Source organism: Vulpes vulpes, chromosome 9, assembly GCF_048418805.1.
Source record: "Vulpes vulpes isolate BD-2025 chromosome 9, VulVul3, whole genome shotgun sequence".
NCBI lineage: Eukaryota > Metazoa > Chordata > Mammalia > Carnivora > Canidae > Vulpes > Vulpes vulpes.
In genome coordinates this window covers 88,320,340-88,346,940 of record NC_132788.1, presented here as the reverse complement: position 1 = coordinate 88,346,940, position 26,601 = coordinate 88,320,340, and the positions used below count along the sequence as shown (strand labels likewise).

At 44.1% G+C, this 26,601-nt stretch overlaps 2 protein-coding genes across 3 annotated transcripts in view; one reads left to right on the top strand and one right to left on the bottom strand.

Moving 5' to 3' along the window:
- CACNA2D3 (calcium voltage-gated channel auxiliary subunit alpha2delta 3) overlaps window positions 1-26,601 on the top strand; it is an 833,608-nt gene that overhangs the window by 693,836 nt on the left and 113,171 nt on the right. The window lies entirely within an intron of this gene.
- LRTM1 (leucine rich repeats and transmembrane domains 1) lies at window positions 432-16,438 on the bottom strand. The gene is made up of 3 exons (XM_072720753.1): window positions 15,693-16,438; window positions 12,143-12,739; window positions 432-6,037 (listed from the first exon to the last, which is right to left on the bottom strand). Exons 1-3 carry the CDS (start codon window positions 15,697-15,699, stop codon window positions 5,604-5,606), a joined length of 1,038 nt encoding a protein of 345 aa, XP_072576854.1. The 5' UTR covers window positions 15,700-16,438; the 3' UTR covers window positions 432-5,603.

The window sequence follows — 26,601 nt, the reverse complement described above, 5'->3', positions numbered from 1 at the left end:
GGTGGCCTTAGAAACACCTGCATATAAATTCATCCTCCACTACTTATTAGTGGTACAACTTTGAACAAATAATCCAAACCCAGTGATTATGTTTCTTCAACTGTAGTGTAGCAGTAAAATGCCCATATACTTTGGTCAGTACGAGGCGTAGAGAAAATGAAAGTACTACACTTGGGAAACAATTGGCACAAAATTGGGTGCTCGATAAATGTTGAATGTATTCTTACAATTAATACAATAATGCCATCATCTTGATATTGTGGCTCACACAGAATGCGTGAAGAATGGCAGGGTTGGGTTGTATGATGCAGGTTAACCTCATGATCCTGCAGCTACATTTGTCAAGCCTATAACTACTTATCTGTGTAACTTTGGTAAATTCCTATTCCTTTTCCATGCTTCTATTTGTAAAATAAGGACAAAGAACTATATCAGGGTAGAAAATTGGCTTAATCTTTATTGTTACTCTAGTTGAACAGTGCTGGGAACCTAGAAAACAGGTTTTAAAGAATTCTGTGGCCGTGGCTGGGTTCATAAGATAAATTTGCCATAATCTATTAGCAATGTCTAGCATGGGTAGGGAGGCTGGTCACAGCTATCCCAAATATTCCAGGCCTAAACTAAATGCTCTCTAGGGATTTTCTCAATGCCCAATCATCTAGTTCCTTTTCTGGGTCTTCTTGATGGGCCTTTGTAATTTGGTGACATCCTGTCCATCCATGTTTTTGTGGATTGTTCCACTGAACTTCTTCTTAAAGGGGAATTTTAAGAGTCCCCCTTAAAATTTCTTGCAGAGCTGGTTTGGAGGTCACATATTCTTTCAGTTCCTGCCTGTCTTGGAAGCTCTTTATCTCTCCTTCCATTTTGAATGAGAGCCTTGCTGGATAAAGTATTCTTGGTTGCATGTTCTTCTCATTTAGGACCCTGAATATATCCTGCCAGCCCTTTCTGGCCTGCCAGGTCTCTGTGGAGAGGTCTGCTGTTACCCTAATATTCCTCCCCATAAAAGTCAGGGACTTTTTTTCTCTTGCTGCTTTAAGGATCTTCTCCTTATCTTTGGAATTTGCAAGCTTCACTAATAAATGTCGAGGTATTGAACGGTTTTTGTTGATTTTAGGGGGGGATCTCTCTATTTCCTGGATCTGAATGCCTGCTTCCCTTCCCAGATTAGGAAAGTTTTCAGCTAGGATTTGTTCGGCTGATCTGGCTGGCTAGGCGGGTGTCCCCTTCCTCCCTCACCGCTCCATGTGCATCCCTCCCGAAGCTGCGCGCTCGGTGGAAGAGGACGACCATCCCCGATAGAGGAGGACCGTTCTTCAGTCAAGGGTATACGAGTAGCTGCGCTCCCCTGCTAGAACCTCCAAACAAGCTCTCAAGGTCCATCCTGTCCATCCAAATGAATATTTAGTATCAGTGAAGTGAAAAGTAGATGTGGATACTCTAGTTAAGAATCTGAAAAGAGGGATCCCTGGGTGGCGCAGCGGTTTGGCGCTTGCCTTTGGCCCAGGGCGCGATCCTGGAGACCCGGGATCGAATCCCACGTCAGGCTTCCGGTGCATGGAGCCTGCTTCTCCCTCTGCCTGTATCTCTGCCTCTCTCTCTCTCTCTCTGTGTGACTATCATAAATAAATAAAAATTAAAAAAAAAAAAAGAATCTGAAAAGAGAGTGGTAGACCATGAGACCATGAAGCTGTTTCTCCAAATGGAATGAGGGTTTCTTTGAGACTTCATTGCAATTTGAGAGAGAAAGAGGGAGAGAGAAAGAAAGAATTTTCATCAAAAGGGAAAACAAGATTGCTCCCTAACGTTATGCATATAAACCACATCCCAGTGATGCCATGTAGGGTTTGGAATATCATTTGCTGGTAGGTTTCTGTCCAATAACATTTAGTAATGGATACACCAGTGGGTTTAACCAAACCAGAAACAGTTATTTCCTGATTTCCAATTGAAAGTTACAGGTTTCTAACAGTTGTATCATTATATTAATGTGTGCTACAGATAGGTTATTTTAGAAATTGATTTATCCACTTCCTTGATATTTAGGATCTAAGACAACAGTGTTTTATTTCTGGGGATAACTTCGTTAACTAGGGTAATGAAATTTGATTTTTGTGAATCTTTAGAAAGAAATCACGTAAATCACTTCTCAGCCTTGCATTTTTGTAAGGTTGTCCATTGGTATCTTATCCATCTTAAGCACAACATTCTTCCTGCAAGTCAGAGATATTTGCCTTAGTTTTAAAAGCTTTTCGGGTATTGATTTGATACTAGGTTTTCTTTCTTTACAATTTCTATGGCAGGGTGTATTCTTCATATTTCCTTCTTAATATGCCTCACTTCAGACAGCTACAGCATCTGTTGGGTCCTGCTATTGTGAATTTGTGATCTCTGGCAAAACAAAAATCACCAGCCTGTAGTCATACTGTTCCACTAGATATAATGAAAAAAAAAACAATATTTTAGATGGTTTTCTCAGAAACAATCAATACTATAACATGAATTTTGTTCACAGCATTCCCTCAACAAGGCTTTATGATAGGAGGGCATTTGTAGAGGGGAATTTATGAATATGACAGCAGCAATAAGCAGCTGAAAATAATCTATGAGACGTTTTCAAATTACCCCTCATGAGCTGTAATCCTTGTGAAAGATAATTTGTGGTTCTCACAGAATACCCTGCAAATTGGGTCTTTCATCTGCAACGTTTTTTTATAGTTAAAACATTTCATTTCTCATATTAACAAGTGATAACTCTGCATTTGTTAATCTAAACAATTTGATTTCTATTTTTCTGTGCTGAGAGGCTGTTGACATTTCAGGGTAAGTAATTATTTTCATTGCCAACTGCTGTTTGTGGTGACTGTAGGCAAAAGATAGAAATCTGAATATACATAGGCATTGTTTTAATCATTTTCCTTGAAAAGTATTCATAAAACAGGAATCTCTTTGCCTGTGTTATCATCTGTACTTAGAAATCTAATAGGACCTGGGTGTTGATGAGTGAAGATTCTAGCCACACTCAGGGTTTTCTGCAGTGTGTTGGAAACTCTCTCATATACCCACTGTGGGCAGGGGGATGGTGTTGACCTGCAGTGTCACCAAGCCTCTGGCAGAGCACTGTGCACTCTTGGTCTTAAGCCACAGTAATGAAAGGGAGCATGTATTATTGGCCTTGGTAGCTTCCAGCTTATGTAATACCTGTTCAAGTATCTTAGGGCTAGTTGCCAGGATGACATGGCGAATGCTCACGAGAACACCTCTCACCATGCCTGGTACCTAGTGTGAGCTCTAGAAATACTTGTTGAAATGGGGATGACATAAAAAGATCTTCTAACTTTCCTTTGTCATGTTGCCTTCTTGGCCAAGTACTTATGGTCCAGGGCAAGGGAAAGAATAACTTTTTTCACCTAGAAAGCAATCATTCTGTCCTTAGACTGGATGCTCAGCCTTGCCCACTGAAGTGTTGCCCAAGGTGGAGCAGAAAGGAGGCACCAGGGCTTGGGATGGAGTTGTGGGAACAGTCAGCTTTCTCTGGGGTCTGTTTTTGATCTTAAAATCCATGCTAATTTTTCAACCTACTCCTCAACATATCGAGGTTTATTTTAACATTCAGGAAAAAAAATCAACACCAAACTTGATACTTGCCCCCCTAGAAAATCATGTGGCAAAACTGCTGCTTTAAGAAGATGGTTTATCTTTAGCTTGTGGTGTGCTAGTTGTGAGGCACTGGGCAGGTATAGATGGCCTCTGTGATGAATAGGGGAGCATTGGTGTGTGTCCTGCAGGGTAAGCTGTGGTAGGTTTCTCAGTAGTTCCCTTGGCCTCTTTATACTATTGGCCAAGGCTCTGACTGCATCAGACAGGGAGAGAGTCCTCCTGCTGTGTGGACCTCCCATTCACATTCCAGGTTAGGGAATGGACTACTAATTTAGGATCCAAACTGATTTTTACATGGCCTGAAGGAATGAATGTAGAGCCAGTACTCTGAATGGCAAATGTGTTTTATCCTTTGAACCGATTCCAATTGATTAGTTCTGGTTGCCTATAGTGCTGTCTTAAGAAGGCATCTGTGTTGCATCAGGGCTCAGCTGGGAGGAGTGCTGGGATTGATTAGCGATGTCTGTCAAGGCCTCTGGAGGGACCGCTGACCCTATATTCGCCATTCTTTGCTTTTGACATGTCCTTAACTCCTCTCTGTAAAATGATTTTAATTCTAACAGGTGACTCTAAGTATGAGATAGGGCATTGTGAGAGAGAGCAGATAGATGACAATTTAAGAAAACACGCATGAGAAAATGCACATTTACAAAATGCATAAATCTGGAGCCAATTATTGCCATTACAGAAAGATTCCATGAAAGCCTCCTTTAAATAGCGAGCTCCCCTACTGCATTAAAATGATGATTTAATTTACAAAAATTCACTTTGCATGCAACTCTTCAGGACTGTGCCTGTGGAGTAAAGCAAGCCACACCTGATTTTTTTTTTTTTTTTTTAAAAAAAAAAAAAACCTCAGCCCAAATAATGTTCAGGATGGCTGCTGCCACCTATCTTGAGTCTCTTGATAATTCCCACTCTCTCCAGACTTCCTTTCTACTTCCTATCCCAGAGTGTTGAGTAGACAGTCTGGGTGGTGGTCAACAGCTGCTGGCTTCCACCCTGCCACGGCTGCATTTCATTAGTGGGTAAACTGATTGCTCTGAGTGTGTTTATGTGTGGGTGTGGCTGTACAAGTCTGTGCACTCTGTACACTATGTGTGTAGATACAGATACACACAAGCCATTATCTTGCTCTCAGCCCACTCTAAATTCATTCCTGCTGTAAGAGTTATAAATGGAAGGTTCCAATCGCCTGGTGGATACAGCCTTTTGGTAACATGTGCCCCGGATTCCAACTCCCCGTCCTCTTTGTGTTTGTTTATATGTTATTTACCCTTGCATCAGAAAACTTCCCCAGACCTTGGGCTTGAGTCCCATTATCCAGACATGGAACCCTCCTCTTCCTCTGTGGCCTAGAAAGCCCCAAATGGTTTTCTGATTTAGAAAATTAAATATAATCTGACTCTTGTGGCAAGCTTTGCAATTCCCAACCAACAGACTCTCCCATTAAATATATAACATACACAACATCTAAAAGTATCACCAATCTCAGATGAGTTTGAATTATAGAAGCATTCACTGCCCCTCGGGTAAGATTGCCAGCTTCTTCCCAGGCACTCAAAATTGGGCAGTTTTCCAGTGGACCATAAAGCTCTCAGGAATGCTAACTAACACATGTGTTTAAATTTCTGTTGCTCTTTTAAAGCAACTTAACACAGGGAAGAGTACCTGAGACGTGTATCTTTTCTTTCCCTGTATACTGCCTTCCCCCACCCAGAGTCATTGCAATAACTTTTCAGGCACAGAGCACAAGTGTCATCTCTATTTCAAATACAGTATTTTTAAAATATCAACATAACTTTTCCCCAGGAGAATATTTATATGGATAGGTCTTTTTCTGTTGAGAAAAGCAAAAGGAAGACCTTTGCAGTGAATGCATCAACCCTACTCATATACTTTCTCTGACCTAAATTGATTCTTCCTTTTTGAGATGGAGGCTCTCAGGCTGGTGAGCTGTCATACAGCTCTTTTCCTTCCATCTTCACAGACTCATTGGTCTGAGCCAAGCGTCCCCCATGGTACTGGGCTGTGACAGCTGCATAGGTGCATCCGTAGATGGCAGCCGCCAACATCATGAGACACACGATCCCGCACACAACCCCAGTGATGATGACAGTGGCCACAGCGTGACGCAGGTTGGCCGGCCTTGGCTTGGGTTTGAGCTCACACTCTGGGTGGTCTCGCTCCCCTGTGCTGTGGCTCTCAGGAGGCTTGGGGACAGGCTGGTGGGCAGAACCCAGCTGCTGTCCCCTCAAGGACCCCACATCCAGAGAAGGGAAAGGGCAGGGCTGATACAGCTCATGAGGGATCTTCAGGAGCTCCTTTCCCTTCCAGGTGTCCGGTGATGCACAGATGACACTATCTGTTATTCCCCCTTTAAAAAAACAAAAGCAAAGGATGATAGCAGAGCCTGACACAACTGAATACCAAAATCCTCAACCTGCAAAAACTCAGGCAGATGGAATATATACAGCACCTATTCCCCCCACCCTTGGATTCAAAGGACTTAACCATAGTTTATGATTTTAGGATTTCTAAATTGGCTAAATGCTAAAAATGCCAAACACTATGCTCAATTGTGTATGACCAAGAATTTGTTAGAATCCAGGTCACTGCTACTTTATAAATGCTGAGGGAGAAATGAGGCAGAAGCTGACAAGAAGGGTGGTCAACCTGAGATACTGTTGCCAAAAACAAGCTCACTACTCACTCCCTTAAGGAACCCTGCCATGCAGGACAGCTACTGTACCAAATTCCCATCGGAAATCTGAAATAATAAATAAATACAACAAATGTCCTTTGTTGTGACATTGTGTGTTAATTACAATACCTATGTGTCTACCAACACTCTTCGGTGATGCCAAATGGGGGGTCAATGGCCTTTTGAGTGTTTGTATATCTTTGACAGTAATATTAGTTTAGTTCATGGGATTAAGTACAATTAACATGTCTCCTCGGGCCTTGGAACATTCAGTAATTTGAGAACCAAACTTTCCAACACGTTATTAGAGCCAGTTTCCACTCTCTTGTAAGGTGATTGATTTCCTCAGGTTTGTAGATTCCTGTTGTTCAGGGAAGACTTGAGTGCCTAGTAATTGTTTCCTAGAAAGAACATTGAGCTAATAGATTTCATTCTGGCTAAATATGACCACTGATTTACTCTCTGACCTCAGGCAAATTAATTTCTCTGACTATATTTTTTGCCATAAAAACATCGTATTTATATCTGACTTGATAGTTGGCAATGCACTGTTTAGTAAGTCCTCACAACTCTGCTTTAATGGGTAATTCTTGTCCAAGGTCACCCAGGTAGGCCATAAGGGGGGAGATCAGCCCTCAAACCCAGCCCAGCCCCATGATCCCGGTTTTCCCACTGCACTCTCTGACTCTCTCCACATTCTGCTCCCTCTTCCCTCTCCCCTCTGGAGTCTTCTGAGGTCAGCAGAGTTAATGCAATAACCCTCAGTAAAGCCCTGTGACTGGGTGGAGCCTGGCCTGTGTGACCTGTGGCTCAGCTCCCCTGGCTGCCATGAACTCCTCCCAGAGAATGGCTATGCAGCCTGGCACCATTCTTAGCCAAGTCAGATTGGAGATCCTTTGTACATACCACAGGTGGATTATGATATTATACCAGAAAGTCACATGTGGGATATGATCACTTCAGTGTTATTATAACCTTCTATTGCACAGCTCTTCGGAGTTTGCAGAATGCCTTCCATCCATCATCTGGGCCTCATAAGCCGAGTCCTACAAGGCACTATGAGTAAATGGGGCCATGTTGCAGTGCCTTCATTATCATGGCTGAGGTCATACCAGGATTAGTGGAAATGGCAAAATTCAACCCACAGCTTTTTGTTGCCACTGCTTGAAAATGAATTGCCTACTACCAGAGTCAGTTGGGCTCCTCTTGGCTTCTTCAGTGATCCCCCTGAGGCAAGAGCCCCAACCCTAAATCAAAAAGGTAGCAGAGGAATTTCCTCCTTTCCTGAGCTGACATGCAGGAGGCCAGAGGTGCAGAGTGGCTGCTCCTGATGGGGCCTAGGTGCCATCAGGCTATGCTGAGGCTAAGGATCCCTGCCTCAGGGACCATTTCATGCCTCTGCCCAGGAATGTGTTATAAGGCAGAAGGCCAAAGAAACCGAAGTGAAGTGTGGAGCTTTGAGAAGTGATGATATTCAGCCTCGCCAGAGAACATGGAGACCCCCCAGGGCTAGAAAGGCTGCCTGCCATGGGACCAGCAGTTCTGTGAGCTGACGCATCCCCAGACTGAGGTGGCCCACCCAATCACTTCAGGCTTGAGCACTATCTTCTCCAATTTCAAGCTTCCTGCTGGTCAGTTTTAGGGTGAGAGGCATGGCCTCTGGACCCACAGTGCCAAGAAATACACAGGCTAGAGCCTGGGACACAGCTGGAAGTTAGGGGCTATAGCCATCAAGAGCTCCATGGCCACTAGTGCAGCTGTGTCCTCAGGATTTACCTCACAGCCTTCTACCACCATCTCCTCAGCCACGACCCCAGGAGGCAAATCTGCTGATGACAGCTTGTGGGTGGCCCTCCCTTCTAGATCCATGGAAGTTGATAATGTAAGAAGTTCCAGCTTGCTGAGACCTCACTGTCCTCCGTCAGGTCTCTGGTAGCTCTTTACCAGTGTCTTGGAAGAAACTAGATTCAAATCTTGAGCCTATTACTTAGCTGTACAACCCTTAGCAAGTTACTTGACCATTCTTTGCCTCTGCTTGCTCATCTGGAAAGTGAGGGGAGAGGGATTTATAATGAAAATCATCTCACAGGATCACTCTGAGGTTCAGTTGGATTAAATAGGCCAAGTACTCAGCACAATGCCTAGCTATAAACGTTTAATACAGTTAGCTATTGACACGAAGATGATTTGTTTACTCTGAACGGAGAGGGATACTAATTACAAAATCTATGTGCATGCTTTTGTGAAGGAGACATTTGATAGGTATTCATCAAAGCATGTTTTTTGGCCGTTGGGCCCACAGGAAGGCAAAATTTCCCCATTCTTTGTGCTCAGGTTGGGAACTGTTGTATGAGGCCCATGGAACCAATGAATGCCACTTTCAGGCCACAAAGTCCCCTGCTTAATCCTCCATGTGATCTATTCCTACTGGATGGTAACCTTAGAGGATAAAGTGGCAGTATTAGAAGCCGGAAGGGGCTTATGTCCCTGAATGACTGTGTGGGACACAGCCCTAGCCCCCAGTTCCCTTGGGTCTAACACAAGTGAGCAATAGACTTTTATTGCACCGATCACTGATGGGTGTCCTGTCAACCAGCCTGTCCTGACTAATACCACTACTGTTTGTATTCATTTATGATCCTTTAAAAAAAAAATAAGCTCTTGACCATACCTATTTTGCCTTACTCAGTATATATTATTCTCCATGGAGTCTGAGAATCAGAATGGGCCTCAGGAACTCTCTGGCTTAGCTCTGTCAGCTTCCACCTGGTGATGCTGAGAGCTAGGGAGGGAGATTAATTTGTGTGAAGGTCACCAGTGAGTTTGTGGCAGAGTAGGGGGAACTATCTCCTGTCTCCTATATGATGTTGCTTCTAGTGTCCTGGACCTGGAAACTATCTTTTGTCAAGAAATGCTCTTCAGTGAAAACTCTCTGATGGTTTGGCTGATGCTCAGCATTTAGGTGGAACATAATAGCTAAAGCCACTTCACCTCTAGGTGTGAGAAGTTTTATTCAAGACCTCCTACAAGTACGATTTTTGCCACATTCTATGCCCTCTGTTGTAGGTCAACTTGAAGATTAGTTGGCTAGTAATAGACTATTTGCTATTACATTGTTACGGGGGATTCTTAACTCAATATTGTATATCTGAACTCATGCTGTGCTCTATCCACCTTCCTCCTATGTAACTGCTGCAACCATCCACACTCTATTGACTCTCTGATTCATGTCTATAGCTCTGAGATCTTCCTGAGTTAGAGGTCCAAATACAGCCACTGACTCAGAAGCACCCCTTGGATGTGTAATGGGCACCCGAAACTTGACTTGCCCCAGATTGAACTCTAGATCTATCATCTCTCCCTCATCCTCACCCACTTACAAAGAATGCAGGGCAAAGACCCCACTCCCCAGTCTGCCCCTTATCAGCCCCTGCAGTCACTGTTTATGTGGTTAACCATGCAGGATCAAACAAATCACGTCTTCCATAATACACTCTTTTCTTTTTCTCTTCATTTTCCATTCCAATCCATTAGCCATTTCTATCAGTTCAGTATTCCAGATATCTCCCAAAGTTGATCATTTCTCATGACCCTGGCTTGGGCTACCATCTTCTCTTCCCAGGGTGAGTGAAATCACTTTCTGTCCCTCATCCCCTTGCTGTTGCTTCTGCATCCTGTGGTCTAATCTCCTTCCAGTCACCAGATTCACCTTTTGAAATGTAATCAGATATTGTTTCCTTGACTAAAATTCTTCAAGAAAGCTCCATTTCATCAAAAATAAAATCCAGATGACTCAGCCCACTCTGCACGTTCCCTGAGCTGGCCCCTGAGTACTTGTGTTGTTGCCTCATCTCTGTCCCTTCCTCTGTCCTAGCTACTCTGTGTGCCTCTCTTGTCTCTTAGATAAGCCAAGCTCACTCCCCTGTCAGGGCCTTTGCAATTTCTATTGTTTCCCGCATTTATTTCATGGCTTCTTTCTCCTCATTGTTCAGATTCTGCTCACCCATGTCACACCTCCTTGGAGAAATCTTTCCGGTCCTTCCTCTCTGAAATGGGACTCCCATCCTATTGCTGCCTCTCCACTCATGCTACCTCCTTGTTTCCCTAGCACCAAGTGCTGTCTGAACTTGGATATTAATTGGCTGTCTTATTGAACATCTGTTTTGGCTACCAGAGTGTAACCTCCATGATGGTAGAGCTTTTCTTGTTCACCTTTTCTCATTGCCTAGAAAAGTGCCTAGCAGATAGGTGGCACTCAAGCACAGGAATAAATGAATGATGCATGAAAATCAAAAGGAGGGATGCCTGGGTGGCTCAGTGGTTGAGGGTCTGCCTTTGGTTCAGGTTGTGATCCTAGAGTCCTAGGATCAAGCCCTCTCTGCGGGGAGCCTGCTTCTCCCTCTGCCTATGTCTCTGTCTCTTTTTCTGTGTTTCTTATGAATATATAAATAATATCTTTAAAAAAAAAGAAAATTAAGAGGAAAGAAGCACTGTGATATAGGGGAAAGAATGTGGGGCCAAGACCCAACAGTCATTCATTCTATTTTCTCTGCTTCTACTCTGTCATCTTGGGGAAGTCCCTGATCATCTCTGGGCCTCCACATCCTATTGATTATAGGTGAGCATTGAGTTAGATAAATCAGCATGGATGTGTTCCCATAAATATTTACAAAAACAGTAGATGGGGGCAGCCCAGGTGGCTCAGTGGTTTAGCGCCGCCTTCAGCCCAGGGTGTGATCCTAGAGACCCAGAATCAAGTCCTACGTTGGGCTCCCTGCATGGAGCCTGCTTCTCCCTCTGCTTGTGCCTGTGCCTCTGCCTCTCTCTCTTTCTCTCTGTGTGTGTCTCTCATGAATAAATAAAATTTTTAAAAAATCTAAAAAAAAAAACAGAAGATGGGTTGGATTTGGCTCTTGGGCTGTAGTTTGGTGACCCCTGGGTGATTTCCAGAGCCCTCATTTTTAATATTCTAGATTCCTTTGCTTTGATTTTTTTATCATCTGGTTAAAGAAAAAGTAAAGCAACTTTAGAGAGGAGTCCCTACTGCATCCAGTTTCAGTAACAGTGGTATTTGCTAAAGCAGAAGGGATAATCTCAGGGAAGATTATGGCTTTCAAATTGGTAGAACCATATACAGGAGAAAAACTCCTAAAGAGAGATACCATGCTGCATCACACTTGAAAATTAAAATTTTGTGCCACTTTGGAGTTGAGCGATGATTCAGAGGGTAAATTTCCCTCCTTCTTAAGGGCCTGCAGCTCTTATATAAATAATGTTGTTAATCAAAAAGTGGAAAGGGGGTTAAGTGTGGCTCAGTCAGTTAAGTGTCTGCTAGACACTTAGATGGCTCAGTCAGTTAAGTGTCTGCTGGCAGCTTAGGTCATGATCTTGGGGTCCTGGGATCAAGCCCCACGTCAGGTTGTCCACGAAGTGGGGAGGTTGCTTCTCCCTTTCCTCTTCCCTTCCCCCTGCTTGTTCTGTCTCTCTCTTTCTCTCTCTCTCTCTCTCCAATAAATAAATAAAATATTTTAAAAAACAGTAGAAAGTTATCTCCATGAATCATATTTGTAGATGAATTTAAATCCTGATTTAAACACCCTGTCTAATGACTTACTACCTCTCTTGTCATCCATAAAATAACATCAGCGTGAAAAAGCTTACACTGGCCCTTTGCACACTCTTCAGTGTTCCTTCTAACACAGACAAGAGATGAGATTCACACTAGGCTGGTAACACGCAGGTGGGGCTGGGGGTGGAGTCCAAACAGATGTTACTGACCTTTATAGATAAATTTCTCCAGCCAGAGTTTAAGACTGAGCAAGTGGCAATTGCATTTCCAGAGGTTGTCCTTGAGAAATAAAAGCCTCACACTGGGCATGGATTCTAGGAGTGCTCGATCAAGCTGCTGAAGCTGGTTTTGTTGAACTGCAAATACGGTTAGGTTCTCCCAAACCTTACCGAGGGAAGTGGGAAGGTGGGTTATGTTGTTTGATGACAAATCAAGCTCCCTCAGCTGTGGGAGGGAGTGGAAAAGTCTGCTTTCCAGAGAGTGCAGGGAGTTCTGGGTTAGGTTTAAGACCTTCAAGTGATGAAGTCCCTGGAAAGCTCCGAGGGCCAGGTTTGAAAGGGAATTGTTGCACAGGTTCAGGGTCGTTAGCTGGGGCACTGACCTAAACGCGAAAGCAGGAAGCCGCTGTATCTGGTTATCTTGCAAGTGCAGCGTTAGAGTCTGTGGAGGCAAATCAGAAGGGATTTCAGCCAGACCCTGCTGGCTGCAGTCTACAGAATGTGAGGATGAGTGACAGCGGCACTTCTCCGGGCAGCTACACACCCCCTGGAGCAGGACGATCGCGCCGCAGAGCAGAAGCAGGTCACCTACAGCAGAGAGAGAGAGAGATAGAGAGAGAGAGAGAGCGAGAGAGAGAGAGAAACCAATTTGTAAGCGGTGTCAGCATTGCTTGACATGTGCCCCTCTGAAGTCACAAGGAACGGGCAGGAGAGGGCCTATCATTCCCCACCCTTAGGAGGATCAGGGGACCGGGCACCTCCCCAGTGGGGTCAAATGTTGCACATTCTGTGCTATTGTCAGAGCCTTGGAAAAGTTACCACCTTAAGTAGCTCGTTAACTGGAAGATGAAAGGCTTAAAATGATATCAGAGAGAAAGGTGAAAAACATCTTGAGGGGGACACATGTCTGTTGTAGGGACAGCGGAATTCTCTGAGGCCAGAAGTTTAGAAAAACGACAGGCCAATCAGATAGTCGCATTTCTGAAAAGTGTGCTCCAGATCAGTGATGTCCAGAAGAACCTGCTGTGGCGATGGGAATGATCTGTATCTGCTGTCCAGTGTGGTGTTCGTTAGCTTCATGTGGCTACCGAGCTCCTGAAATGTGACTACTGCAACCGAGTCCTGAATTGTTATTTGCATTTAATTAATTTAAATTTAAATAGCCACATGGTGCTGATGGTGACCATCTTAGATTGGGCGAGTTTAAAGTATTCCTATGTATTGATGTGCGTCTTTGCAGGTGTAAAAATTCCATGAATGATGATTGTCTCACCTTTTATTCAAGAGATTTTAAAAATGCAGATAAGCATGTAATAAACACCTATACTCCTATAACAAAGTTCTGTCAATCAATCTTTTACGGGTTGTCATATTTTTCATCTTTTTTTCTTTTAACTTAAAGAAACAAAGCATTACTGATACAGTTGAAATCCCTTTGATTCGCCCCCAAGTCATGTTTTCCAACATGAAGCCCCCTCTCCCCTACCATTACTGAAGTATCCCTCTGGGCCTTTAAAAATTATTTTTTTGGGGGGCCTTTAAAAATTAACACTTAATAACAACAACAACAGCAAATAGTCATCTAGCACAGGTTTTGAACCCAACACCATTATACTATTGTAAGTGCATTATAGTATTATGTTAATATTATATATAACCGACTAATATTACATATAATTATATATGATTATTATCTTATATAATATGTGATATGTTTAAATATATAATTATATAATATATTAATATTTATTATATATCAATTAATATGTTATTATATGTAGCTATATATTATAACATATTATATGTATTAATTTAATCCTCATAACCTTGCAAGTCTGATTCTGTTAGATTCCCATTGTAAAGGTGAGGGAACTGAGGCATGGGGAAGCTAAACCACTTGTCCAAAGTCACAGATAGTAGTAGAATCATGATTTGAACCCAGTCTGCTTCCAGAGTCTGTAAGGATCCTTACCTGCTGTGCTTTACCACCTGTCAAACTTTTACACAGACACTCACACACTACATAATGTTTTATATTGTGTTCTTTAAGACTCTACATAAATATAGTCATTGGCATGTCTTATTCTGCCATTTACTCTGTTCACTCAAAACTAACCTAACCATGTAAATATAGAGTTCATTCATTCCTTTTTTTTTTTTTTTTAAGATTTTATTTATTTATTTGACAGAGAGAGAGCTAAGCCAGGGGAGCGGCAGGCAAAGGGAGAGTGGGAAAAGCATGCTCACTGCTGAGCAAGGAGCCAGAGGCCAATTTGGGTCTTGATCCCAGGACCCTGGGATCATGACCTTGAGCTGAAGCCAGCCACTTAAACTACAGAGCCACCCAGGCGTCCCATTCATTCCTTTTAAATACTATAGATGATTCCATGGTGACACCATGCCAAATTTAATATATTGCCACTCCCTTACTGATGGGCATTTGAGTTGCTGCAATTTTCCTTCACTATAAACAATGCTGCAGAGCATCCTTAGAGCAACTTGGCCTTGCAGATTTTATGAAGAGGATCTCTAGAATCAACAGGAGCCTCCTTGCAAGGTTCACGGAGGCTGCTGAGTTGACATTTTTTTAGATACTGCTAGATCACTCTCCAGAGTAGCTATATTACGCCTTGCTTTTTTTCCTGGGACTTGAATTTCAAAATATGGCAAATATCTGTCAAGGACGTTTTGTTCAATTGGTAGAATAGTTCACAAGGTCATGCAATAATATTTAAAACTTAAGATGATTATCTATTTATAAAGAAGGCTCTTGGAAGAGTCTGTTTGTTTTGTTTGGACCTTAACTAGGGAAAGAAACAATGTGGCTGCCCGATGCACCGAACCCTTGAATTCCCGACTGAGGGCAGCAGGGAAAATGTCTGGAGAACCTTCTGAAGATACTGCTTCGTTTAGTTCAGCTCAAGGGATGCAAAACATCATAGTCCCCTTTCCTTTTCCTAAATATAAAAGAGCAAAATCTTTCTCTTCCTTTCTATAATTTTGTAAATCATCTAAATGACTCCTTTCAAAGCCAATGCACCTTCCTGGGAGAGGAGAGTCAATGCCCCACTTCAACTGTGGGTCTCAGGCAGCAGTTGCACGAAATCAAATCTCAAAGAGATTTCAAATCAAATCTCAGAGAACACGTTTTCCACAGAATCCGCTAATCTATTAGTGAAAGGCTTGTCTTTCTGAGCTGATAGCCAGTTTGCTCGTTCTTCCTTTAGTGCCAGTCCCCTCGCCTGCCTGAGGGGGATGATATATCCCCTCCAACTTGAAGCCCTGTATTTTCTCTATGAAATGGCCCATGGCATGCCAACTGCATATCCGGTCGTGGCTGGGGACATTTGTCCCCACACCCTTCTTCCGACCCAACACGGCACAAACATAAATTCCCCCACCAGAGACATTTTTCATATGTTTGGTCTTTGGAGAAAGACTACTTGAAAGTTAAGTTTCCCTCAGATACCTTGTTGAGAGGACTCCCTTCCTCCCACGGATAAGAACTTTCTAAGGTGCGAGGGGATTGATCACGGCTCACCTTTCATGGCTGCGTCTCCACAGACTTCCTCGTGGAACCCGTAGCCCACCTTTATTGTGCAGATCAACCCACTGAGGGCATGGCAGGCTCAGGGTCCAGCTTGTCATTCACTCTCTCAGGATCCCGCTTGTGCTTTTCTTCAATGCAGAACGCGGTCGTCGCTTTCAGGAGACCACTTATTTAAGCAATCCTGCCCCTGTCTCCATCTGGCTGGGACTGTTTTCCATAAGAGGATCTTTCGATTGTGCCCCTCTTCTTTCTTAAAGTGTCGGCCTTCCCAGGATCATCCCGGCCTTTCCCATTCAGACGACGAGCCCCAGAAAGAATGTTTGTCAAACCTCAGTGAACAGCTGTAGCATTCAAACATGACCCCGATGGCTCAGCCTTTCTGATTATTTAATCTGCTTGAAGTCCAGGGCACCAAAATAAAACTGCCTTCTTAATCCGGTGGTGGTGGTTTCTGAATTCTGTTGACTTATTGACCATGCTGTGTCAACCCTCGGCACGTTGGGGGGCACTCGCCGTGGATCCTCGATCTGGGGGTCTAGCAACAGAGCCAGCAGAGTGTGTAATGTGAGGACAAATCGGCCTGCTGGAGGCTGACACGGTTTCCACAGTGCACTTGTTTGGTCATCGAAGGCTTATTCAGCCAACATCCGTAGGGATTAGCCGTGTTGACAGGGTCTTGATGCTCTGAAATTCATAGTCATGGTTTGGACATCACAGGCTCTTCTCGCTGGTGCCACAAATACTTCTCAGCTGCTTCTTTTCTTACCCCCCTCACCCCCGCCTCCCCGGCCTGACCTTTCGGTTCGCGGGACTTTGGAAATGCTTCTCAGTCTTTCATCGTTTCCCTGATGCCGAGGTTCCGGCCCTTTCCTCATTTTTCACATATAAAACAATAAAGCTGCCCCGTGAGCATCAGGCATCAATGAACTGTGACTGTTCCCTCATTGAAGCCGTTGGGAACTTGCCCACCAGAGACTGGAACATTCCTTTGAATGTGCAAATCCCCCGTCATTTGCTGAGGTGGGGTTTCAATCCCAGGAGCTGCTCTTCAACTTGGCGAAATGCTCCCGTGCCCGGGGCCTCTACATGAGGTAAGACCCTTGCTTTTGTGGCGGTGGCGATGAGGTAAGACCCTTGCTTTTGTGGCGGTGGCGGCGTAAAGAGGCATCGCTGGCCCCAGGCAGTGTCCTAGAGCAGTTGCATGTGGGATTCGGGATTAGGTGGGTCTGGATTTGAATTCCACTTCACCATTCATCAGCTCCAGGTCCCTGGGTGAGCAGCCCGCCCTCTGGGGTCCTCAGCGCCTTATCTTTGACGGGGAGATAGTGGTATTTTTTGCTTCCCAGGATTGTTCCCAGGATTAAGTTAGAGCCAGCAATGCCATGACCCAGAACTCCTTAATAAACATTCACAGTTACCCATGAGAATGCCTTGCAGGACTTCTGTGCTGCTAGTGTTCAAAGGGCAGCCTTGAGTTGACAGGTAGGAGGACGGTCCTGGCTAAAGCTTGGGACACCTGGCCCCTCATGCCACTCAGGACCCTTGTGAACCAAGTTGAAAAATTGGATTGTGACTCTCTTTGGAGCCTGCTCTTTGGAATCTCTTGTACCCTCTGGCCATGTCCTTTCCAGCTTCACAGAACCCAGTATACCCATCCTGCCCCCTTCCTGAAAAATCTGCTTTACCCACCCTGCTACCTTTTGTCCTCTTCTCCAACGTTCTTTGAGTACTAGCGATACCATGGAGAAAAGTCAGGTGTAGGTGACTGAGAGCCTTTTAAACCTTCATAACGGCTAACTGGCTCCTTTCTCCCCACCTCCCTCCTTCTCTCTCTACTTGCAGGTATATAGAATCATAGTCATTCCTTAGTGATACATGACCAGAATTATGTAGCCTTCAGTCATTAATGCATCATCATAATATAGCAAACACCTATGAACTTAACCCTCACTCTAAGAACTAGAAAGTTACCAATAACTTACATCAACCTGTGTGTCTGTGTCTTTCCCTGGGGTTGGCAAACATTTTTGTGTAAAGGTCCAGATAGTGGACATTTTAGACATTGAAGGCCATACAGTCTCTGTCACAACTACTCAACCCTGATGTTGTAGTGCAGAGCCAGCCATAGACAATCCATAAACAAATGAGTGTGCCTGTGCTCTAATAAAATTTTATTTACAAAAACAGGTGGAGGACTGGGTCAGCCCATAGACCATAGTTTGCAAGCCTTGCCCCATCCCATTCCCTAGCCAGCTATCATTCTTCTCTCCCACCACCACCTATCATCCACTCTGCTAGCCATACCCACCAGCCTGTCTCCTCATCTACAAACTGAGAAAGAATGATTGTTAGAGTGTTCTTATGTCTAAAACTTTGTCATTCTCGTGACAAACTGTAGACAGTCATGACACCTGCAGCTAAAGCCAGACTGTGTGGCTAATTGAGGAAGTAGACTTTCGTGCTGCTTATCCTCTGAAGCTGGGTAACCTTGAGCAAACCACAGGCTCTCTCTGAATCCTGGCTTCCTCATCAATAGAATGCAAATAGCAGCTACCTCATATGGCACAAGAAGGACCAAGTGATATGTGTTAAGTGCACAGCACGGGTCTGTCAGAGCAAATGAGCAAAAGTGGCATCTCCTATTAGCCCCAAGGAGTCTGGACTGGCTGTTCTCACCTAAAATGTGGATAACCTGGGAGCACACAGAGAACTCACATAGCTGTTGGGTTTCTGGGAGACGTGCCTTACTGTTCTATTTTGCTCCTGCTGACTCTAACAGGCGATTAAAAAATGGGCAGTGCACACTTGGAGGGGAAGCCTTCTGAACATTGAAGGACTTGGATGTGGAGTCTGACTGATTTTTTTCATCTGACCTCAGCCCAAAGAACAAAGAGGGGGAGTGTGACAGGCATGCTAATGCCTGTAGTGCCTTCCCTCTCTCCCTCCCTTGGTGAGACAGATCTGAGAGTGACAAGACAACCGTGCATGCAGGAGAGTAACAGAGATGCCAAATGTCAGGTCAGGCCAAGGCGCTCTGTAGAGGGGAGGCTCCCCTGTGAGGGTTCTTAGTACCAAGACCTAGTCAAGGGCCCAGTTTCTCATGCCGCAACTTGCTTCAGACACACCCTTGGAATAATACTGTGGTTACTGCTGCACTGAGGTGTCAAGAATTTCCTAGCTTCTACATATTTCATATATATATATATATACATATATATATTTCATATATATATGTAAATATATGTGTGTGTGTGTCTTATATGCTTTTGTCCCTTTTAAGTCAGAATGTTTCCTAATATAAGTTGGTCTTTTAAACATTTCACATCCAAAAAAATAAAAAATTATTAACATTTAAAATTGATGAAGTTTGAAATCCAGCAAACATGTGATAGCTCTTTCTCCCAGGTAATGTATGACTAATAAAAAAAATAAGTTAGAGCTAAATATACTCACCTGGGAGGTATTCATAATACATTGTTAGGTTAGATAAAGCAATTTGAATAGGAATATATATTGTGTAATCCTATTTATGTTGCCAAAAAAAAAAAAAGTAAGAGTGCAGAGGTGGAGGGATTAACCCTAAAAATATGCATTGATTTGTCTGAAGATGGAATAAGTGGGGAAGGACAGATGCCAGATTAATAATACTGATTTCCCAGAAGACAGGGACATTTTAAGGAAAGAGGAAAATTGACTTTTTCTGTTTATACCTCTGCATATTCAACTTGCTACAACAAACGTGTTATATCTGTAATTTTTAAAATACAAAGGAAAAGAAGAGTTAACTTTTGTTAAGTAGGATGTAGAGGAGCATTTCGCCTACTGGAATATTTGAGATGGATGATTCTTAGTAACCAGCTGAGTTTTAGGGACACCTGGGTGGCTCAGCAGTTGAGCATCTGCCTTCCGCTCAGGGCATGATCCCAGAATGCCAGGATCAAATGCCACGTCAGGCTCCCTGCATGGAGCCTGCTTCTCCCTCTGCCTATGTCTCTGCCTATATCTCTGCCTCTCTCTCTCTCTCTCTCTCTCTCATTAATAAATAAATAAAATCTTAAAAAAAAAAAAAACAGCTCAGTTTTATGTGCCAGTATGGAATCCTGGAGTTCTGCTTGTCTCACTCTATGAGAATTTGTCCCCAAAGTCATACATATCTTTCTCTGCCAAGTCATCGCCACATGTGAACAGACCTCATAATGCATGGAATATTTTTCCCAGTTTTAATGTATGCTTTGGTAAAATCATGGCAAATTTTTCGCCCCATCCCCACCAGCAGGCCCCCATCCAAAGCAGGTGTTGCAGTGATCTGACTCGGGGGAGGCAGCCAGGCCAAGTGACAGCTGCTGCCCAGTATAGCTCAGAGAAAGACCTTGGCACTGTAAATCCATGCAGAAATTTCATTTGGTTGTGGAGGAAATTTGGCATTTGGAAATATTTCCCTAGGGTTGTAGATGACCAAATGGCACCCAAATATAAAGTTTATACAGAGCTACTTAAAAGACCTCAATATTATTTCCTTCCTTCCTTCCTTGTTTCTTTCTTTTTTTCTTTACCCCTTTGGTCTTATAAAACATATAGCAAGTGAACTAGGAATATATTTTCCAATGGCTATCGTATTATTGATTTAGTACTTTCAATGGGCCAGATGTCGCTGAGGATTTGTACTGGTTAAATACAAATCCTCAGTGTAACAGCTACTACAGTGAGTAAACTTCCAGATTTATTGCTCTTATCACAGTCTAGTTGAGGTGGACAGGGGGCCAGCCTCCATGCACTTATTCAGCCTCCTTCCATCTTGTCACTATGCCTTCCTCTTAGTTCTTAGTACTCTTTCCATCAGCAGGCTGATGGTGGAAAAAGATAAGGGTCAGGCATGGTCCCTGTCTGGAAATGGTACTTATCACTGAGCTTACATTCCATTGGCCAGAATGAAACCACGTGACCATATCTAACAGCAAGGGAGGCTGGGAAATGTAGTCTAACTGTGTGCTTTGGAAGAAGAGGAGTCCTAGAGCATTAGCGATGATGTCTGTCTCCCTTTACACTTTATTTGTATTATCTCACTGAAAGGTGACAACAACTCACTAGCCTATAAGCTTAAGATGGTTTCTTTTATTTCTTCTCTTGGTTTCTGTAATACCATGTAGTACAGAATAAATATTGAATGTTGAACGAATGCACGAACGACAGATATGAAGCACAGAAAAGTTAAGTAACTTGCCTGAGGTGTCCAGCATATGTATTGCAAATATGTGGATTGTGAGTCCTCAGATGAAGGAAAATAATCAGGAAACTTGTAGTCTTGTGTCTTAAGTCCTATTTCATGTCTTAAGTTATTTTTTTTATATATAGTCCATTCTTTCTGACAGTAAGCTACAAATTTAATTATGTGGAAGCTCTCCCTAACTCAGAAAATAAGAATACAGTTTCCTTTTGAGCCGCTCAGTGGAAAACCAAGGCTGCCACAGGATTTCTCCAGTGAGAAGGTAGGAAGGACATGTACACCTCCTCATTCTGTCTTATCTTTTTAATAAAGTAAAAATTCCTACCTAGGGCTACCTCAGCTCATTCAGTTTATATGACCAGCCATTGAGTTTAAACTCCCTTTACCTGGTCTCCAGATAGCAGATAAAATTAGTAGAGTAGTGGGTATGAAATGTGTGCCTTCAACCTCTCTAAAACTAAGAAAGACAATGCCTAAATGTATGAGACTGCTTCCCAGTACCCACTTGTCTATGAAGCCCAAGTCTGAGCTAGATTCTGTGGGAACTAGAAAAGACACAGCACCCTGGCTCTTGGCCTTCAAAGAACTTACCTGTCTGTGGGGTGCTCTTTAGCAATCTTTATTTGTTATATCAGAGTCAGTACTGATCATCTCATCACCTCGAATCTGTTACCCATGAAAAGATTGCACCTGACTTTGTTGGACACTAACACTGTGCAGCTCCCCAGGAACTAAGTCTCAGAAGTCCTTTGTTTAGGAGCAGAGGCAGACCTCGACTGGTTTTTGCTTTTTGTGCATTATTTTGGTCCATCCATCCTGCATTGTCAAGGTTAGAAGAAGTACAGAGTTTACATTCCAGGGTTTTCCCAAACTCAGCCTTCCAGCACTCGGTTTGCCTGCATATAGAACATATATGAAGATAAAGATGCATTTGAAATCAGTATGATTAAAGGTTAATGAGTGAGCTCATGTGGCTGGTGGAATAAACATAGACAGATGCTGGTTGATATACAGCTAACAAAGAAACAAAAAGATGGAGAAACATGGCAGCTTGGGAGGCTTGGCCAAGGCCTCACATTGTCATGCTGTTTGATTTAGGTCTTTTGATTGGCTACTTTTGTCCCTGCCCCAGAAATATAAATTGGAATCAAATTTATGTTCATGGTTGATTGTTTACTCATGTTGCACATCAAATGAGTGTTTTGTGCAGCTCTTCTTGGTGAATTTATATTTGCTTTTGTGCTTTTATGTTGACACTATGGCTTGGTTTCTGAAATAGGTGACAGTGTGTTTTCATAGTTTCAAGTTACTATTTAGCGTGTGTGCATGGTGATGCAATAATGAATCTTTGTTTTGCCTTTTTCTCTTTAAGATTTGCTCTTTGTTAACTGTTTGATACAAGTAGCTTGGAAATGTCCTAGAAAACACAATTGTCTCATGTGGGACTTACACTGTAACCCATCAGTTATGGATGCAGTACTGTTCAGGACTCCTTTTCGTTATTGCAGCCTTCTTTGGTCCCACCATTTCATTCTATAACAGTGTCCCTATTAAAAGCATGAAATATGGGCTGAAATCATCTAGATCCAAAGGCTGCCTTCAACATTTGCTGGCTATGAGAGCTTAAAGAAATTATTTAACCTCTCTGATCTTCAATTTCATCACCTATACAAAGGAACCCAACTGGCAGGCTTGCAGGGAAGGTTAAATAATATTTTTATGTAAGACTCGGAGAAAAAAAATGTACAGGAGCTAGTATCCTTCCTATTATTCTGTCTGTATGGCATATATCAACTAGACACTGAGGCTGCACATACTTAACACTAATCTGTTTGGAACAAAAACAAGTGAGTTAAGCAAGGGAGCATTTTGCTGTGTGACCAGGGTTGACCATCTTTTTGGACTATAAAGCAGGTGCATGTAAGTGTTATCTGGAATCAGTTCAATCTAAGTAAATCAGTTCAATCTAAGTGAATTTGTGTTCAACCTATCTGATGGTCCTCAAAATAGTTCCACAAACGAAAGAAAGTTAGTTGTTGGAGTCATGTGACTGTACCTCGGCATGGGATGTTTGTTGATAAAATAAAGGTCCATGTTGACATGGACGCAGCTTCCATCCGTATTTATAATGGGCACCTCCTCATTCTGGTGTGAGAGTAATGTTCTTATCCTTTCACTTCATCCAAGAAGCCCACATGGGCCACCTACTATGTGCCTGTGCTGTTGCTTTTTCAAGGCTTGCCCACCCATCTTTCCTTTAGCCAGCACGTCCCTGGTAGGAGGCCCCTCTCCCCATCCTTGGGTAATTAGAGAAAGTATGTCGTCAGCTCCCCAGAGGCAATCTGCTTTCATCAGGAAGCATGACTATCGGAGTTTCGAGGTTGATAGGAGTGGAAACATTTGTGTTCAACAAGCAGGCTCCTTCATGTGTTGTCAACATTTCATTTGTGATTCTAATGAGGGCCAAGGAGAAAATAAACTCAGCAAACTGCTCTCCACTGCTATAGCTGATGTTTATAAGTTTCTATCCATGGCCTCAACTTGCTCCTACCATGAAGGCATTTGGAAATGCAGCGGCATGCCACTGCTGCATGTGACCAAGAACTAAGATGGTTAAGTCTGCTGAGGCAGTCCTGAGAATGGACAGGGTTTACTTCTTAGTAGTAGACTAGAATTTCTATTCTTATTGGTGTTTTAAATGTCTCCTAAAGGTAAAAACACTCTTACATGAAAACAGGGTGTAATAGAGGGACTCCCATCTCCTCTCCTCTCCAGAAGTTAGCTATAGGTTTCATTGTGTATTATTTCTTTCTTAAGGCATCTTAAGTGCTCCTTACCTGTTAAGCTCTGCATCTGTGGATGTTCTGGGCATGAACATAAGACACAGGAAAACAAGTGGACCTGCAATCCAAATGGCCCGTATGAGGCGACCACCACACAAACATCTGAAAAACCACAGCCATGCAAAGTGCTAGGAAGAGGAGGTACATGGTGCTGTCCTAGAATTCAGTCAGATAATCTGACTGGGAATCTTGGAGCAGCCATTAAATGGATGTTATAACCAGGCTGTAATCTGAAGTGTGGATGAGAGTGTACTGCAGAGAAGGGAAGGGGCAAGGGCCATTGTAGGTAAAGACTTTCCAGGTAAAGGCTGAGAGACCAGACCAGATGGCACAGTGCCTGAGGATTTCCCAGAAGCCAGTGTGGCTACAGCACAGATGGTGAGGGCAGGGACTCTGGCAAGCAGACCCTGGAGGAGAGGTAAAGAAGCTGGTTGTGGAGTCCCCCACCCCCATCTTCCACTATACGTGTTTTATTAATATTGAAAACTGTGTCTCAGACACCCACACCTCTGCAAGAATGCTGCTTGCTGCCTGGTGTTGGGGTTGGGTTTAAGCCCCGTAATACACCCTGTAATGTACCTTGGGAAATACAGTCACCTCACAGGCAGGGTCCTTTGACAGCTCTACTGCTCACAGTAACTAGAGAGTTGCATCTTGCTGTCCTCAGAATGCTTTCTGAGGGAGGTGGCAGGCATGAGGAAATCCCAGTCCGTGTTCATCAAAACCTGAGCTATTACTCATAGCGTGGGGTTGTGGCAAAGCCATCCCACACATGCCTGAGAGGCTCAGAAGGGTATTGTCATTACCCCCACACAGGTGCCCGAGTCCAGTATGGTTGAGGATGAGCTAGCCCTGCTGACACTCATAGGCTACGTTGGTGTAACAGAACTTGCCCTCCTGGGTGCTCGTGTATATATTAGCGTGGATGTAAATAAGTGACCAGGGGTGGTAAATAAGTGCCACAATTACCTATTTTGTAGGCCGAAGGGGCACAGTGGCCCCTCCAGAAGCTCCATGGGGCCTACCACGGCCTCATGGCCTCAGAATGCTTTTTAGCCCAGTGTTCAAAGGAGACACCAGCAGACAATGGATGGCATCGTGCAAATGTAACCCTAGTTGCTGTTCCTGAAGTAGATCCTCGCCATTTGCAAATCTGGCCAAGTGCCATTTTGCTGAGGGGAGAATTTGAATCATGGCCTAGGAAGCTACCGACAGAGCCCACTTACCACCCCCAACCCATCCCCCCAATCCCCAACTTTTACATCTTGATGTAGATTTTGTATTTTCTCCTTGCCCTCAGGAACATGGTATTTTTTTCTACAGTGATAAAAATGAGGTCTTTATTTCTTAAAGAATGACCTTTTAAAAGGAGAAACACAATTTTAGGACAGTGGGAGGGGGTTAAGTTGGGGCCTATGCATTTTCATGGGAGAACGATGGCTTGCACTAGAAATAGGATTTCAGAAAAGGTGGTGGGGAGATGGCACAGGCATTTCGTGTTCCCACATTTGGACTCACGGGTGATCCCCAGGTGGACCTCCCTGTGACTGCTGAGGGTTTGCTGGGAGCGGCAGGCCAGCAGGGAGCCTCATGCTGGTGGTCTCATGAAACTCTCTGGCAGAGCACATCCACTAGCTTAAGAAAATGATGTCTGGTGCAGAGGAAGTCCATCTGAAAGGGTAACAAATGAGGGCCCGCAGACTGACTCTAGTTCCCCGTTTTGTTCTCCTGCTTCCATCACATTTGCAGTGGTGGGCACTGTGCATTAGCAGCTTATTTTTTTGTTTAGTTCTTTCTCTGTCTAGAAGTCCGAGTGCTCTGACAACAGAAATTCCCTAAATTCCTGGGGCTGAAATAAAACCTCTCAACCCACGGAACACTCGGCAAGCCTCAGACTCAGGGTGCTTACCTGGAGACGATCATGGATCGTGGGTTCCTCCACCATTCCAAGAGTGGAGGACTGTTATCTTCTACATCTGACTGTGGAAAAACCTGAGTCTTGGGGAGGGCGGGTCACTTGCCAGAAATGGGTTTAGAAGTAGTAGAGCTGGGACTTGAACCGCCAGCTGCCTGATTTCAAAGTCCTTTCAAGTCCTGTGTGCTTTTATCTCAGATGTACTCTTCTCAGACCCCTCCCTTCATCAGGGGAGAAGCCCAGGAAGGGCCCTCCAAGAGACAGCCCATGCAAACCAGACCAGGTGCAAAGAATGCTTCCACTGGGCCTGCAAGGTGTCCTTCCCAGGAGGTCCCTGCCACCCGCTGCTTCTCAAGGCGAGGGCCCAGCGCCTCGTGCTGTGGCTGTGTGGTGGGAAAAGGATTCGGGGGCCGGAGGGGAGGAAAGCAGGGCACTTTGTGCACGGAGTTAGCACTAATCTGGTCCATCCCCAGAACGCTGCTATCGGTGAGATCTTGGGCATATTTGTCATGGCTGCTCCCCTGCTCAGAAGCTGCCCCCGCAGGCCCACCCTCGCTTGGTGGCTGGGCAGGAAGGAGAGGGTTCCCTTTGATCTGCAGACCGGGAGCAGGAGGAGCATGGCCATTCGTGGACCTGCCCCTGCCCCTCCACCCAGGCGAGGGTTCGGACAGCCGTGCCAACAGAGCCCCTGGGCTGTGCTTGCTTCAGAACAGCCAGACTCAGGACAGGGCAGGCCCTGGACCAAAGTGGAAGTTGGAAAGGCAGCCCCTTCACACGGAGGAGTTTCAGGTCACAGCCCAGAGGAGAGGATGCTAGGATTGGGATAAGCAGCCGGAAAGAGGGCAGAGGGCCGAGGGGATGGAGCCAGCCTGACAGCCCTCCCCAAGGACAGTTGGATCCCCTGGTCAGCGGAGCCAC